Below are 15,214 nucleotides of genomic sequence, written 5' to 3' on the forward strand. Positions count from 1 at the left end.
ATGAAGCAACTTTTCAAACAAAGTTCTTTTTGATAACCTTGTGTGTTTATTTCTTTTTGCTTCATTATTATCATCATTTTTCTCTCTTTTTTTTTTGATAAAGAAGTCATAAGAAAAACCGCGCTTTGTTACTAAAATAAAGGGTTTAAAATGAAAAAGGGGTTTTGGTGGGAAAAAAGGGTGTTTGTTTTGGGTTAAGAAATGAAAAGGTTTAGGCTCAAAGGGGTTAACTAGGGGGATTTTGGGTAGGTGGTAAAAAGAAAAAGAAAAATAATGGTGTAGAAATAAAAAGGGGTTAGTCCTAATGCCTCCATCATTTACTTACTCGGGTTTAAGTTGGTAAGGACCGGGAATGTATCGTCGTGGCAAGTTCTAGAGTTGTAAGAAACCAAGCGGCTATTCACACAAGAAACGAAAAATGAGCATTTAATCTAAAGATGTGTATTTGTATGCTCAATAAAGGCTCAAAACTCACTTATTGTGGGAATGGGTTTATAATGTGATCAAGCATATATAATTAAATTTTAACTAGATTTGTCATGCCTTTTCATAATTTTCGTATGTTGGTTCTTTTTATCACGACGCTATCGGTTGTAAATTTGTAAAAATATACCCTTTTTAGAACTTGTTATTCCCAAATTAAACCAAGACAAGTAAAAAAAATGAAAAGTTTTTGAAAAAAATTTGGGGTGATTAGCGGTTCCAATAGAGTTTTGTGTAAGGCTTGTTAACAGGACTTGCAAAATTCAAGGTTTTAGCATCCCCCCACACTTAAATTATACATTGTCTTCAATGTGTCCCAAAAATAAGATTTTCGGTTGATTAGAATGTGTAAAAGTGGGTTAAAAACAAGATTTTATGTTACTGGGTAGCTGAACACGGGGTGGTGTTGGCTGAGCACGGCCCCGTGTCCAGACTGCCAGTACCAAAAGTAAACAGAAGGCTGGGCACGGGGGCGTGTTCAGTGAGCACGGCCCCATGTCCAGTTACCTGAACTGGGCATTTTCTGCAGGGTGTTTAGCACGGGGCCGTGTTGGCTGGGCACGACCCGTGCTGAACCTTCTGTAATGGAGAAATTGTTGTCGGGTGGCCTTGTTCTTGTGCATGGGGCCATGTTTCTTGTTTCCCTTATCATCCTTTACCACCATGAGTGTATTTTATTCCTGCAAATTAAAACTAAAAGATTAAACTAAACTAAGGACAGTTCCGCGGAATGCCTCCGTGGTGCGCCACGTTTATAAGGGTCCTTGGCTAGACCCTCCTTATCGGGTGGTTCTGGCTCATCTTCAATTAGGGGGTCGTCATTGCCGATTGGATATTTCATTGATCGTTCAAGGTCGACACATCTTTTGAAGGCCCCTAATTGAATGGATAGATTATTGTACTTCCGGTTTTTCAAAGCTTCATGAGTTTTTACAAAAGGCCGTCCCAACACTAGAGGAGCGTCATCAAGGATGACAAAGTCGGTTGGGATTACCATTTGATTTGTTTGAACCAAGATATCCTCAACTACACCGATTGATTTTATTATTTTCCGATTAGATAGAAAAATGGGTATTTGAAGTGGAGAAAAATCACTAATACTTAATTTTTCGAAATGTAGTTTGGCATTAAATTAACACAAAGATCTTTATCAATTGTAATATTACTAATAAAGGAATTTTGAAAAAAACATGGAACCGGTGTAATGTTAATTTCAAAAGGATCTTCTTTTATTAGCGAAGTTTGATCATTAGTTAACTTAACACTTACCATTTCTTCAATTTTAGTATTAGTGTTTAGCTCTGTTAAAAACATAGCATGAGGAGTTACTAAACAATGATTTTCAAAAGAAGGTGACAAGAGATTAATTTCTTCAAAATTAGACTCTTCTTGAATTTTAACATTATCGGCCTCACCTTTTTCGTTGTTTAACTCATGTGTCGGTTTTTCACTTTCTTGTTCTTCAATTTTTATATTTTCAACTACCTCTACGTTATTATTACAATTTAATTCTTCTCTTGCGCGGGACTCCCCTTCCCTTGCGCGAGATTCTTTTATGCAACGTTCGATAGTTTTAATGTGTTCTAATATCCTATTGGTCACTTCGGTGATAGAAAAAGGATTGGGATCCTCAAAGCTTGAATCCGGTTGTTCGATCCTTGGTTCCTCATAGTACCCATATGAAGTAGATGGTTCACACCATTGTTCTTCATTGTAAGCATATGATGGATAAGGGTCGTAATTTTGTTCTTCATAGTACTCATATGAGGTGGGTTGTTCACACCATGTTCCTCATAATAAGTGTATGAAGGTGGCGGCTCATATCTTGACTCTTCAAAGTATGAGTATGAAGGCTCATACCTTGGTTCATCAAAATATGAGTATGAGGGAGGAGGTTCATACCTTTGGTCTTCATAGGAAGTGTATGAAGTTGATGGCTCGTACCTGGGCTCCTCATAATAGTTGTATGAAGCGGATGGTTGAAACAAGTTACAATATTGTACCGAGTGCCGGTTTCCACAATTAGTGCAATAGTCTCTCATATAATCATCCTCCTCATAGGTGTAGTTGTAACCTCCTGAGTATTGATCCATAAGAATCACTCAGCAGACTACAACTGAGTCTCGGGACCAGAAAACAAAAACAAAGACGGAAACAGAAGGCTGGACACGGCCCCGTGTTCAGGGTCTGTATCTGGGCGTTTTAATTAAAGTTACTGGTCACGTTGGACACGGGGGCGTGTTCAGTGAGCACGGCCTCGTGTTCAGACTCTGTATATGGGTATCTAACCAAAAAATATGCAGCACGGGGGCGTGTTAAGTGGACACGGCCCCGTGTTCAGGCTACAGTAAATGCAAACTAAACTAAAATGCAGAAAAATGTGCGCGCGTTTTAAAAAGGTTTTGAAAAACTGATTAGGCCGTCGATTTTAAGCTATCTTAAAATCCTTGTGTCCCCGGCAACGGCGCCAAAAACTTGATGCGTGTGTAGTGTAATATATTTTTGATGTATATTTTAAGCCATTGTTACACTTTTAGCCAAGTTTTAAATTTATAAAACACGATATTTACTAATACTAAACACACATATGGGCAAGTGCACCCATCGTGGACGTAGTATAGTGTTGGTAAGATACCGAGGTCGTCCAAGGACACAAGAGCTTTTAGTACCGGTTTATCCTCAACGTCTAATCAAATCAAAATGTTAGAAAAGATTTTTAAACTAAGAGAAATAAAAACTAACTAAATGCTGAAAAATAAAATAAAAATAAAAACAGATAGACAAGATGAATCACATGGATCCGACTCGTGTATTAGTATAACATTTGATTATTTTCGCACTTTTGCACTTGTTTAAGAGATTATCTTAGTTATTGTAGTAGGCCCCTCTTTTGAAGGCGACGTTACCCTCAACCCAGTAGTTTGAGTCAACAAGGATACAATCCTAAAGGGTTGGATTATTGGAAGATAATGAATTAAGTTATTAATGCAAATTATGGTAGGCCCCGCTTTTGGCGGTGACGTTACCCTCGACTAAGTAGTCTGATTCAGCAGGGATACAGTCCTAAATAGCCGGGTTATAGTATTAATAGTAGTTAACTTATGAGGGGGTCAAAGAGTTTGGATCCCCGCCATCCAATACCTATGGGCATTGAAGGAGATCCTACTAAAATTGACCCAGGTCCCTTGCAGGACCTCTAAACGCTGAACAAGGGCAAGACCCTTACCAAACCATTCCCTTAACCCTCGACCAGGTAGCCAACATACCTCCATGTAGACCGTTGAGATATGAATGGTGAAAATCTTTTATTTTATATAGACAGTAAAATAATGCCAAGACACCACGGACAAACGATAAGGAAAGATCACCTTCAACATAAGCAACTAGTTATTAAAGTCATTAATACAAAACCAAATAAAAAGTGCAAAAGATTGAAAATAAAAAGTATTATACTAAACACTTGTCTTCACCAAGTGATGTAAGAGACTTAGGCAAACATGGCCTTGATTGTCAAGAACTCTTACGATCAATCTTGGATCCCGAGATGACTCACACACTCTATGATGGACAATGGATGATGGTGGTGGATGATGGTGTTATGGTGGTGGTGGGTGATGGATGAAGTGTGAGAGAGGTGGTGTGCCAAGGGATGAGTTGCAATGAAACCAAGCACTCCTATCTATAGGCTAAATAGAAGGCTGGCCACGGCCCCGTGTCCGCTGGGCACAGCCCCGTGCCTGTCTGACACTCTCTCTCTTTTCATTAATTGTAATTCGCAATTACAATTAATGCGCCTGCTGTACTTTCGCCACGCCCCCGTGTTCACTGGACACGGCCCCGTGGTGGGCAATAGAAGCTTCTATAGGTTTGTCTTTTCTGCTGCTTCTTGGGCACGGCCCCGTGCTCGCTGAGCACGGGGCGTGTTCAGTCTTCTGCCTTCTCTATTTTGCTTGGGAGGATGCTGTTGAGGGGTCGGGCAATCCACTTATGTTCCTTTTCTTGTATTTATGTTAGATTTAGCTGTCTTTTTGCTTCTTTTGTGAATTTGAGCTCATTTAATCCTGAAAATACAAAAGGAAGACAAAAACACTCTTTTTCCAACATTAGTACTAAAAAAGGGTTAGTTTTATGCATCATTTGATGTAATTTATATGTTGCATTTTACACACATCAATACGCGTGGTCTAGTAATACATGGGAAGCCCCCACTAATCTTCGCAACATGTCTGGGAGACCGCGATACTAATTAATACGATATATGGGTTACAAACGAACATACCAATTACGAAACGAATACTATAACTAAACAACCCACTGTGAACTCGCTCAACTTTGTTGTTGATTCGTCGCTACATGCCTTGCAGGTCGTTAGGTACTCATGGAGCTTGCACAGGGAGGCGCGGTCGTTGTGGGACATGGCAGTGTGTGCCATGCTAAATACATTACTTTATTTCGTACTTAATACTTACATTGGGTTTTACAATTATGCTTCCGCTAAACACTTAACTATGTTTTGGTTTTGAACACCTTTCATATTTTTTGGTTGATTTATATTTACTACTTACGTTGTTCAATATGATTGGTGGCTTGATCCTGGTCAGTCACGCCTCCAAGCGGTGATACTCCGCGTGTGGATTTTGGGGGTGTGACACAACCTACCTGGACAAACACAAGAAAATATATTTATGAAAATATATTATTTGATAGAATAAATAACTTGGAAAAGTTATGAACATAAATGGAAGTTTTGAACAAAGATGCATAATTCGGGTGCAAAGTGCAAACATACAAGATACTTATATTAATTTTTGAGAAAATAATATAAGTAAGATACATAGTTAAGAATATAAAATATTTTTAACACAACAATAACATTACAAAAGATAGTGACTTGTGCTCGTACGATACAAGTCTAGTGACTAACGATAGTAAAACACGTTTAGGTCACGACGCACTATAAGCAAAACCGGTGAAGTTTACGACGCAAGGAATGCAAAGTTGTGAGTTCATGCTCCCCCTTTTCTTTTAACTGTTTTCAGTTTTATAACTTCGGGGGTGAAATACATGTTACAAATACGACAATATTTATAGATGGTATGATACAAAAACGAGAAGCACTCTTGGTGATAACTAGTACCAAGTATGATGCGTTTTGAGAAATGATACGAGAAATCGTGTCACGAATAGGGTACCATAAGCACCATTAATCGTGTACATACTAAGACCGCAGAACAAAAGGTTAGATCTAATGGGTTTCAGGGCAGCCCCACTCTTGGCGACAACTAGAACCAAGTAGTGTTTTTGTGTCTCAGTCGTGAATCGACTACAGAAAAATGCCTATGGTTTGGTGACTTCCTATGTTGTGTCACATGTTAATGGCCTTGCAACCCATTAACACTTGATACATATAGAAATACTTGATTTATACATGAATACGTGATTTAAACAAATTTCATACCATTTTTTTCATACAAAGTATACAAACATTCAATACAAAAACTGCATGAATTCACACCAATATTATGTTGACTTTTTCCAAAACTCACATGTATTTCAGGTAACTAAAGGTGGATGTGCGCGCGGTCCTACTCATGCTTATGGATGTCGTCTATATTATGTTTAAATAAAGTTGTAAACTTTTAAGACAATGTTTTATGCTATCGTCGCGATGTAGACGCTAAACTTGTGTTTTCAAATTATGAAATGTATGGTATTTAAAGTTATTTTTACGAGCATGTAGTATGTTTACCTTTCGTATGCAATGAGAACCTTTCATGATCACACCTCGTGCTTCCACCGCAGAAAGGGGTGTGACAGTATTAATTCGCATCGCGACCTCCAGACATGTTTGCGAAGATTAGTGGGGGCTTCCCATGTGTTCTAGACTAGTTGTATCTGTATTCGTATCGCGGTCTCCCAGACATGTTTGCGAAGATTAGTATTCGTATTGCGGCCTCCCAGACATGTTTGCGAAGATTAGCATTCGTATCGTGGCCTCCCAGACATGTTTGCGAAGATTAGTGGGGGCTTCTCATGTGTTCTAGTCTAGTTGTATCTATAGGTGTCCTTCCCAACTCGAGGACAGTGGTACATATACCAGTAGCGATGAAAGTACGAGTAATCATTCAATCCCATTCCCAACCCACCGGGAATCCCATGCCTTGGTAAGAGTGTGAACTCACCTTGGTTTGCTCAGCAGATACACGAAAAGGTTACTTAAGCTATATGTGGTCAACCACATCCTAATATGGTTACCGTACGAGTCAGGTCTAGGTTTAGATAGTGCATATAAGTTTACACAATAACTAACAGGTTTCGAACATGTATTGATCATGACATATACATAATATCATAGTAGTTAGTTAACAGCATATAACTTGTTTCAATAGTAACATTCATGTTTGCATACAAGCTAAGCCCATGTGTGCAAGTCTACGGCCCAACACGCGTAAGCCCACTCAGTTGTGAATTGTGCGGCTGAGTTGGACTTGTGCGACTGAAATGTGGGCCGGTGTCTTGTGCGATCCTGCTCTTGTGCGGTGGCCCAATAAACAACAACAATTTAAAACTTGTGCGGCCCAAACATTGAACAATTACTCTTTGGTGTGTGGCCCAACATATTGTGCGATCGGCACAGGCCTGTGCGATCCATAGTATGTTGTGCGATCATGCAGTATAGTGTTGTACCCAGTGTATTAACAGTTGTACCCTGTGACTTGTGCGATTAGGAGCTTGTGCGTCTGAGCTCTTGTGCGACTAGAGGGAACTTGTGTGATCATAACTAGCTTGTGCGATTTGAAACTTGTGCAATCAGTTATATGTTTTTCCTCAAATCATGCAAATCAGTTACACATTCTATAGTTGCACGATTTACAATCAATCAATTTCTAATCCGTTATCATGTACCCGAAACATAATCAAATCACGATTAACACCTACCATTTCAATCAAATCGGATCATTCATCAATAATTAAATCAGGAAATCATGCATTCTAATCGTAATCAAATCAAGAACAGCAATCATCAAACCATTCGAATCAGTGATTTCAATATCTAATGTGCAACCCTAATCATTCCAACTTGATTAATAAGCAACGATCATACACACACCATTCATCATCATTTAATTCAGTTTTATATTCAAGATCATATGAAGGATTCCAATCGTTAATCGTCATCGACCACATCCACATCATGCATTCAAGTTGTTTACCTAGAATTTTTACTAACATAACACCCTAATCATCAAACCTTAAGTCAAACGAAACTAAGCAACTAATCATATCATCGTGAAATCAAATGTAACAATAGTTAGGTCAAACCATGGCAATCGTGTACTAACCGAATGTAAAATGGCACCAAAGAGGACTTGAGAGATGAGACTATCGTCGGCTTCGAAGTGGGGAAGGGGCTTCTGCCGTCGAGTTGTAGGGAGAGAGGAAAGGAATTAGGGTTTGAGGTTATCTTGTGGTTTGAAAGGATTATGAGGGTTTATATTCTAATCATGTGTGTGAATTCGTTGATTGTGGGCCGAACCCATCACTCTGGTTTCATATGGGTCGTGGATGTGACAACCCTCACCAAATCAGGTATCTGTATGAATTAATTAATATTTAAATAATGCTAAATTACTGTGCTTGCTTACAATGGTGGTTAAACTGCTTCTTGATTCCTGATACATACATATTCATGCATTATACTGTATCACTGTCACTTCATTTATTACTGATGCACAAAGGCGCAGTTAGCACAATGAACGGATACCCCAGTAGATATGCTGACATAGCCAGCACCAGGCAGACACTGCCTCTAAGGCCAGTATGAACCAGAAATAGTTTACTACACTAGTAGAGAGTGTAGGGAAATGAGGATTGTAGAACGGCGTCACTAGGTGATAGTTATAGTGACCGGATGTGCCAAAAATATGATTTAAACACAAAATTCTGCACTTTAATATAAAATTCAGCATTTAAGCTAACTAGTAAAGTGCAAAAACATGGGAAAATAATACTAGACACTTTCCAAAGTGTCGGGAATTCCTTGTGTCACTAAAAATAATATTAACGACACTTTAAATGCTTATTAAGCACTTTAACGGATCAGTATCCAACCGAACAACCGGACCTAACCCAGGACATAAAAATATTGTCATTGACATTGTTTTTCCTTTTCTGAGCTAGTTAGGGTCCCCGAATACCCTAACACCCGCTATAATGCATAACACACTACCAATTAGTTTAACCTCCTAACTTAAACTAACTAATCTTAACTAGCTAGTTGGAAACCAACCACAAACACCCCCCCCCCTTCGTAACCGATCGGTCACCACAAGGGTGACACACCTTTGTCCTTGTTGATTATTTTAATCCTTGTGTCCAATATCTAGTAAACATAAGATATGTAGGATAAAAAGGAAATTTGGTCTACAAATACACACAAGGGTCCATCATATTCACTAAACCACACTTAACAAGATCACACCTCTCTCTCCCTTCTCTTTGATTCTCGGCCGAGAGCCTTCACATCCATCCATCCATTTTCGATTTTCAATCTTGATATTCTACATACACTCAAGGGTGAAGGATCACGCATAAGGAGTCTCGGTGCTTACGGAATCACAAGGACCTCACCACAACGCTATTAACCACCCATTTTTCATCTAGTTTCTTCCCTAGCCTTGAGCTAGTTGTAAGTGCTTCTAATCACCCTATTGATCTTGTCTAAAGTGGTTAATCAGAGATTTATCGGATAAAAATCATAAACACTCAAGAACAAAACATAAAGTCTTGTAAGAAGATGAATATGGTGGTTAATGAGTAAATATTAGTGTAAAACTCTTGAAACTTGTTTTGTTATGATTCTTTTATGTTGTTTGATGCTAGTAGTAGTTTGGATCGTCATCTAACCCGACTAAGTCATGTTCATGGAACATGAACTAGTGTATGTTAAAGTATGAAAATGATTAGATGATGAACTCTACTACTTATGAACATGAACTTGTGTAAAAGTGATTTTTCTTATAAAATGAAGTTCTAAACTAGTAGATCTAAAGATCTACAAGTGGTATTTTCGAAGAACCAAGTGTAAAATGAAATCATGTTTAGAAGCCGGATCTTTCTTGAAACAAAGGTGTTTTGTGAACAAACAAGTGTGTAGACACTTGTGTAACAAAAGGGTTTAACAAAGGAATGTTTTTGAGATTTTTGATTAGAAGTTGTATAAATGCATTTTCTTTAAAAATAAGATTTTCAAGATACCGATTTCATTTATAAAGATAGGAAGATCTACTAAAAATATTGGAAGTTTACTACACACTTTTACATAACCCACAAGTTCATGTGTTTGCAATTTATGTATATTTTTTACTAGATTGATGTTGGAATATTATTTGTTGATGCTGAGAAAATTGTTGATTGAATTTTGAAAAGAAAATGATACGCTTGTAAGCGTGGCCACCTCTAGTTACAGAGGAAACTCTGGCGAAATTTTTCCAGAAATATAACACTTGGAAAATATTTTTACAACAAGTGTTATGAATGTATTTTCAACTTGTTCTCCCAAATAAATTTCACCATGATTTTATTACAAAACTTTCAAGTGTCGGGGGTGGATTTTCATAAATAAAACTTGTTTAATATATATTTAGTATATATTTTTTTTCATAGTAACGCTTGTGAGATTTTTATGATTATTTTGTGAACTATGTAAATATTATTTTTTGAGTAGAAATAATAATACTGGAACCTATTATTAACGATCCCAAAATAATACGAACGCCTTCATAATATTTAAGTTACACCGGTATTATTATTATTACCACCCGAACATTGAATGTAACTTATGTATTTTCGGTAAAACACTCGTAAGTGTGTATTTTGACAAAAGTATTATTTTGGAAAATGGTATCTAATAAAATATAACATTTTTGGGAAAAATATTTATATTTTAGAAGTAGAGTATTTTAGACATACGAAATAAAATATATTTTATTAAGTGAGACTTAATGATATATTTCGAAGTTATACGAACGCGCATGTATTAAAGCCCCCATCCTTGGGAAGGAATATAGTTACCAAATAATTACAAAGTGTAATTACGAAATAATTGCCTAACTATTTCCCTAAGACATTAAACCTTAAGCTAAGGCACGACCGTCCGTCTAATAGAAGTTAGTACGTGTAGGTCGTTACGCAGCAGGTTGACTGGGAGATACTTTTTAGAGACGCACTTCGGTGAGTTCATGTCCCCCTTTTCTCTTAACTATTTTCAGTTTTTATACTCCGGGGGTGAAATACATGTTACTATGATTACGAATACTTTTTACATGGTATTGTTAGCTAAGGAGGGTTACTACTTAGATCATGTGAGTGGGTAGGCGGGAACTGAAGACCATTAATCCTCAGTGTAGGACCGAGGGACAGTAGCGGTAGATCTATCTGGGTGTAGCGAGCCCAGCCCCAGGCCCATCAGAACGGACCTCGGGGTAACTTTGTACCCAACGCAAAAATCTGCTAGGATTGAGTCTTCCTACTGCACTTCACACATATCAATGGCCTTGCAAACCATTGGTGATCTGTTTATTTCCTTATTTGCTACATACCAGGGTTTTTATACTTACAAAGGTCTTACATACTCACTACACATGAACTCGCTCAACATTTTTGTTGATTTTTCCAACTTACATGTATTCCAGGGAACTAAGAATCTGGCACGGTATGCTACGTTTCCACGCTGCGTAAGAGTTATGGGATCATCTAAGTTTAGGGGATGTGGCTTTTACCTGGATGAGTCACAGCCCTTAAACTGCGTCAGTTTCATGTTTGTGGTTATGTCTTATGAACAATGTTTTTATTTTGTCTTATTGTAATTCCGTTGCATGTGTCAACGTTTTAAAACTATGTTGTGGTACTTTTATTTTAAAACTTAAATCAATGGATGATCTGCATGGTTTTTCTTTCATATAGCTTTGTTGTGATTAAGCTATGGTATTAAGAAGTCACACCAAATTATCCCACGCTTCCGCAAAGCCAGGGTGTGACAGCTTGGTATTAGAGCTCTGATCATAGCAAACTAGGATTCCTTCTCGAGTCTAGACTATGATAACTTGGGCTCTCACGAAAACATTTTTACATTGCATCCACGAAGTCCAGATCCTAAGTACAAAATATTTTTACAAACAAAAGTTGAACACATTTTATTTATTAGTTATGGCTCAGTCTGGGAGGCTGAGGTAGTGGTCTAGTAGGACTAGGAGGCTCAGTCTGGGAGGCTGAGGGAGTTGTCTAGTGGGACTAGGAGGCTCAGTCTGGGAAGCTGAGGGAGTTGTCTAGTGGGACTAGGGAGTCAGTCTGGGAGGCTGGGAGAATTGTCTAATGGGACTAGGGAGTCAGTCTGGGAGGCTGGGAGAGTTGACTAGTGGGACTAGGGAGTCAGTCTGGGAGGTTGGGAGGCTAGTGGGACTAGGAGGACTATTTGATTGCTTATTGTTGATTAACGTGCTTATATGACTATATGATCGATTATTTGTGCATATGCGTGTTTGTATTACAGACGGCATGCCTTCATCCGGCACTGGAGAGTCGGACACCACAGACCCCATGCCCATAGTATCAGACGACATAGTCTCATCAGAGCACGAGGTGTATACCTCAGATACTACCAGCACGGACGATGATGATTTCCAGCCATTTGCGCTGCCCGATGTCGTGGCTGGGCCCACTGATGGCCCTATTGCTGGGGATTTGCCGCTCGCGGTGATCCCTGCCCCTGTACCCCTTGCCGCTTACCCTATTGTTGATATGCCCCTTGACGTAATCGCTGACGACGACGTCAACTTGTTTGATGAGGACCCACTCGAGGATGACTTGTAGGGCGAGGCCCTTATTGCTACTGGTGATCTCCTACTTCTCGTTGATGCTCCTGCGGAGGAGGCACCCATCCATTCACCTGTCCCAGACTCCTCTGAGTCTGTGGCATCTGCACCTTCACATGCGCAGGGAGTGCAACATCATTCGCACGACACGGACCCTGATATGGCATCATCTGCTGCACCTGCCCCTGCCCCTAGCTTTGAGTTTGGTCATGACGTTGATGACAATCCGGATCCTGTTTTCCCACCGGGCTTTGATCCCGATCATGACATTGAGTTTATTCATTTAGATCAGCCTATGGAGGATCCCGTAGCCCCTGTTGACCCTATGTTTGCTGATCCGCTGATTTCGAGATGGAGTTTGATGATCTGGAGCCTGCTGTGGCCCCTGAGCCAGTTGATGCTCCTGTCCTCGCCTTAGAGCATGACCTTGATCATGCCGATGCACCAGCTGTTGCTCCCTTGGTTGATGACGTACCTGTCGATGATCATCCTATTGTTGCTCCACTGTTGGAGGATGATCCTGCTGTTGATGCTCATATTGATGCCCCTCGCATTGCTGACATTCCTGCTGATCCTGTTGTTCCCCCTCTTCCTGACCCTGTGCCTGTGCAGTTCGATCGTGCACCTTTTGCGACCCATGTTGGTCCTCGACATGGGTGGACAGACGATGATAATGGTTACCCACCTTTCGAGTTTCCTGTGACACCCCCTATGGCTCCTGTTTTAGCCCCTGTTTCAGTTCCTAGGGACACACCCTTGTTCCCACACTCACCGCTGATGCTCACCACACCGTTACACGACCCGGAGCCTGCACTCAAGCCAGCTTCTACACCATTTGGGTCAGCTTGATATTGCGCCTGCTGAACCTACACCTTTACGTGGTCATGATCCTGTTTCTTTTTGGTCTGCCAGACGTTGCACCCCTTATATCTACCTGCATCGGGCAATCTCCTCATTTGTTGAGATGTTTGTTTTTACACCCGCAACCACTGACATCGCTCCTTTCCCTTGTGAAGACCGACGCCCATTACGCCATCATGCCTATCACTTTCTTTCAGGACATGCCCGCACCCCTGAGAGATGCTCCAGGACGGCACCCGCATAACGATCCTTTTGATATAATAGCATTTTCTACGGGTCGCACCTCTTGCTACATTCACCTCTACAACGCTCGATAAGCCGATTTGATGGTTCCAATAAACACACTATGCTAACTTTCGACCCTTATCATCCCTTACATTATGGAGGCCACACACAAAACGAGTTGCCCCTGTAACATCAACTGCAGTTGAGGATATGAGTCGTGGAATGTTGAAGCTTGAGCTGAAACCACAATGGGCAACTTCAAATGCAAAACATTACATAACCAAAAACATGATTTAGGCGCCCACATCACAAGACAGCGTATTGTCTGAAAGGTCTATGCAAGACACCCCGTTCTCCACCCTGTCTATTGCCAGCATACTTCGATTCGCCACATACATCAAGTTTCCATTTGCGCTCTCGACCGTTGCCATTACACCATACTCGGGATTTTGATGCTCATTCCCTTACTGCCAAGCGGCAGATCAGCCAATCGTTTCGACGCATACACAAGCTCGAGGAGATTTCCACTCAGGGTAACAATTTACTTTTCTTTCCTCCTCCACCTCAGTCACCAGTAAGGTCGATTTCTGGACTATGCGGATTGCATTACATTCGGGTAAAGACACTAATGATGAGCTGAGACTGTGAAGACCTTTGAGGACCACGTCTGACTACGTAATTTAGATATGCTGATATACTTGTTGGGCATGGGTAGGGTGACCCGGTGACCCTGATAATGTGATACATTTTGTGAGACAATGAAATTGTGGCCGGAAAACGATGGGAGCCAATTATCATTAAACATGCGACAATACTCTGTGGCCAATAACCGACGAAAGCTCAATCGCTATGTCCTTGTTAAGTGCGACCAGGGACGCTTACGTGCGTACTAAAATTTTTAATACTACGTGCTTACTTGCTATACTCTTATTAAACGACACCCCCAAATTACGTACGGATGCTATGATTTGATGCAATGTGCTTACCCGTTTAATAAAAACCTAATCATAAGACGTGTTACCAATATAACAGGAATGTGCTATGACTGAGAAACACGTGTTTGTTTGTTATACTTTCGGTAAACATGATTCCAATTACTTGCTTGTAGAATTGCGTGATATGTAATATGATGATTTAAATACGTACGAATGCATGTGATTCCAAACAACTATTTACATTCCCTGAATAGAAGAGACCTAACTAACCTAAACTTCTTCCTAGAAGATGTCGCATCAAGAGATCACACGACTGACCGAGGTAGAATGGTTAGCGCATGCCTCACGAGTCAGAGCTCGGCACGAGGTTCTTCGCTACAAACACAACGAAGGTACCTCAAGGAGAAACCTACCTAACGGTAATGTTTAAGTCATCCAAGACACATTACGACACGTTTGGAAAATTCCCAAAGTGCCTTGCTAATACCTATTGTGATGATGAATTCTTGAATACATGTTGTACCTACCAGCTTTTTCTAGAATGCAAACCCCTGAACTTTGGCGGCATAGGAGGTGCCATAGCTTTTGTAAAATGGGCTGAGAATGTGGATGCCATTGTGCGAACGAGTGGCTGTACGCCAGAGCAACAAGTCCCATACGTTTCCGGATTGCTACAAGATGGGGCTCTGTTATGGTGGGACCTTAAGGTTCAAGAATTGGGCGAGACTGTAGCATACGCGATGTCATGGAGCGAGCTGAAAGAAATAATGCGTAAGAAGTATTGTTCTCAGATTGATATCCAAAGGCTGGAATTAGAATTCTGGAAACTACAGAAGG

At 40.1% G+C, this 15,214-nt stretch overlaps 1 protein-coding gene across 1 annotated transcript; it reads left to right on the plus strand.

Moving 5' to 3' along the window:
- The first annotated feature begins 12,707 nt into the window (after positions 1-12,707).
- On the plus strand, positions 12,708-13,205 carry LOC110888111 (protein app1-like). Its single transcript, XM_022135653.1, has one exon. The coding sequence runs from the start codon at positions 12,708-12,710 to the stop codon at positions 13,203-13,205; it is 498 nt and encodes a 165-aa protein (XP_021991345.1).
- Positions 13,206-15,214: the final 2,009 nt, after the last annotated feature.

This window comes from Helianthus annuus, chromosome 2 (genome assembly GCF_002127325.2).
Source record: "Helianthus annuus cultivar XRQ/B chromosome 2, HanXRQr2.0-SUNRISE, whole genome shotgun sequence".
NCBI classification, from domain to species: Eukaryota; Viridiplantae; Streptophyta; class Magnoliopsida; order Asterales; family Asteraceae; genus Helianthus; species Helianthus annuus.

Excerpts from the sequence above, each read along its gene's own strand:
- LOC110888111 (XM_022135653.1), top strand. The coding sequence starts at position 12,708 with ATGGAGTTTGATGATCTGGAGCCTGCTGTGGCCCCTGAGCCAGTTGAT.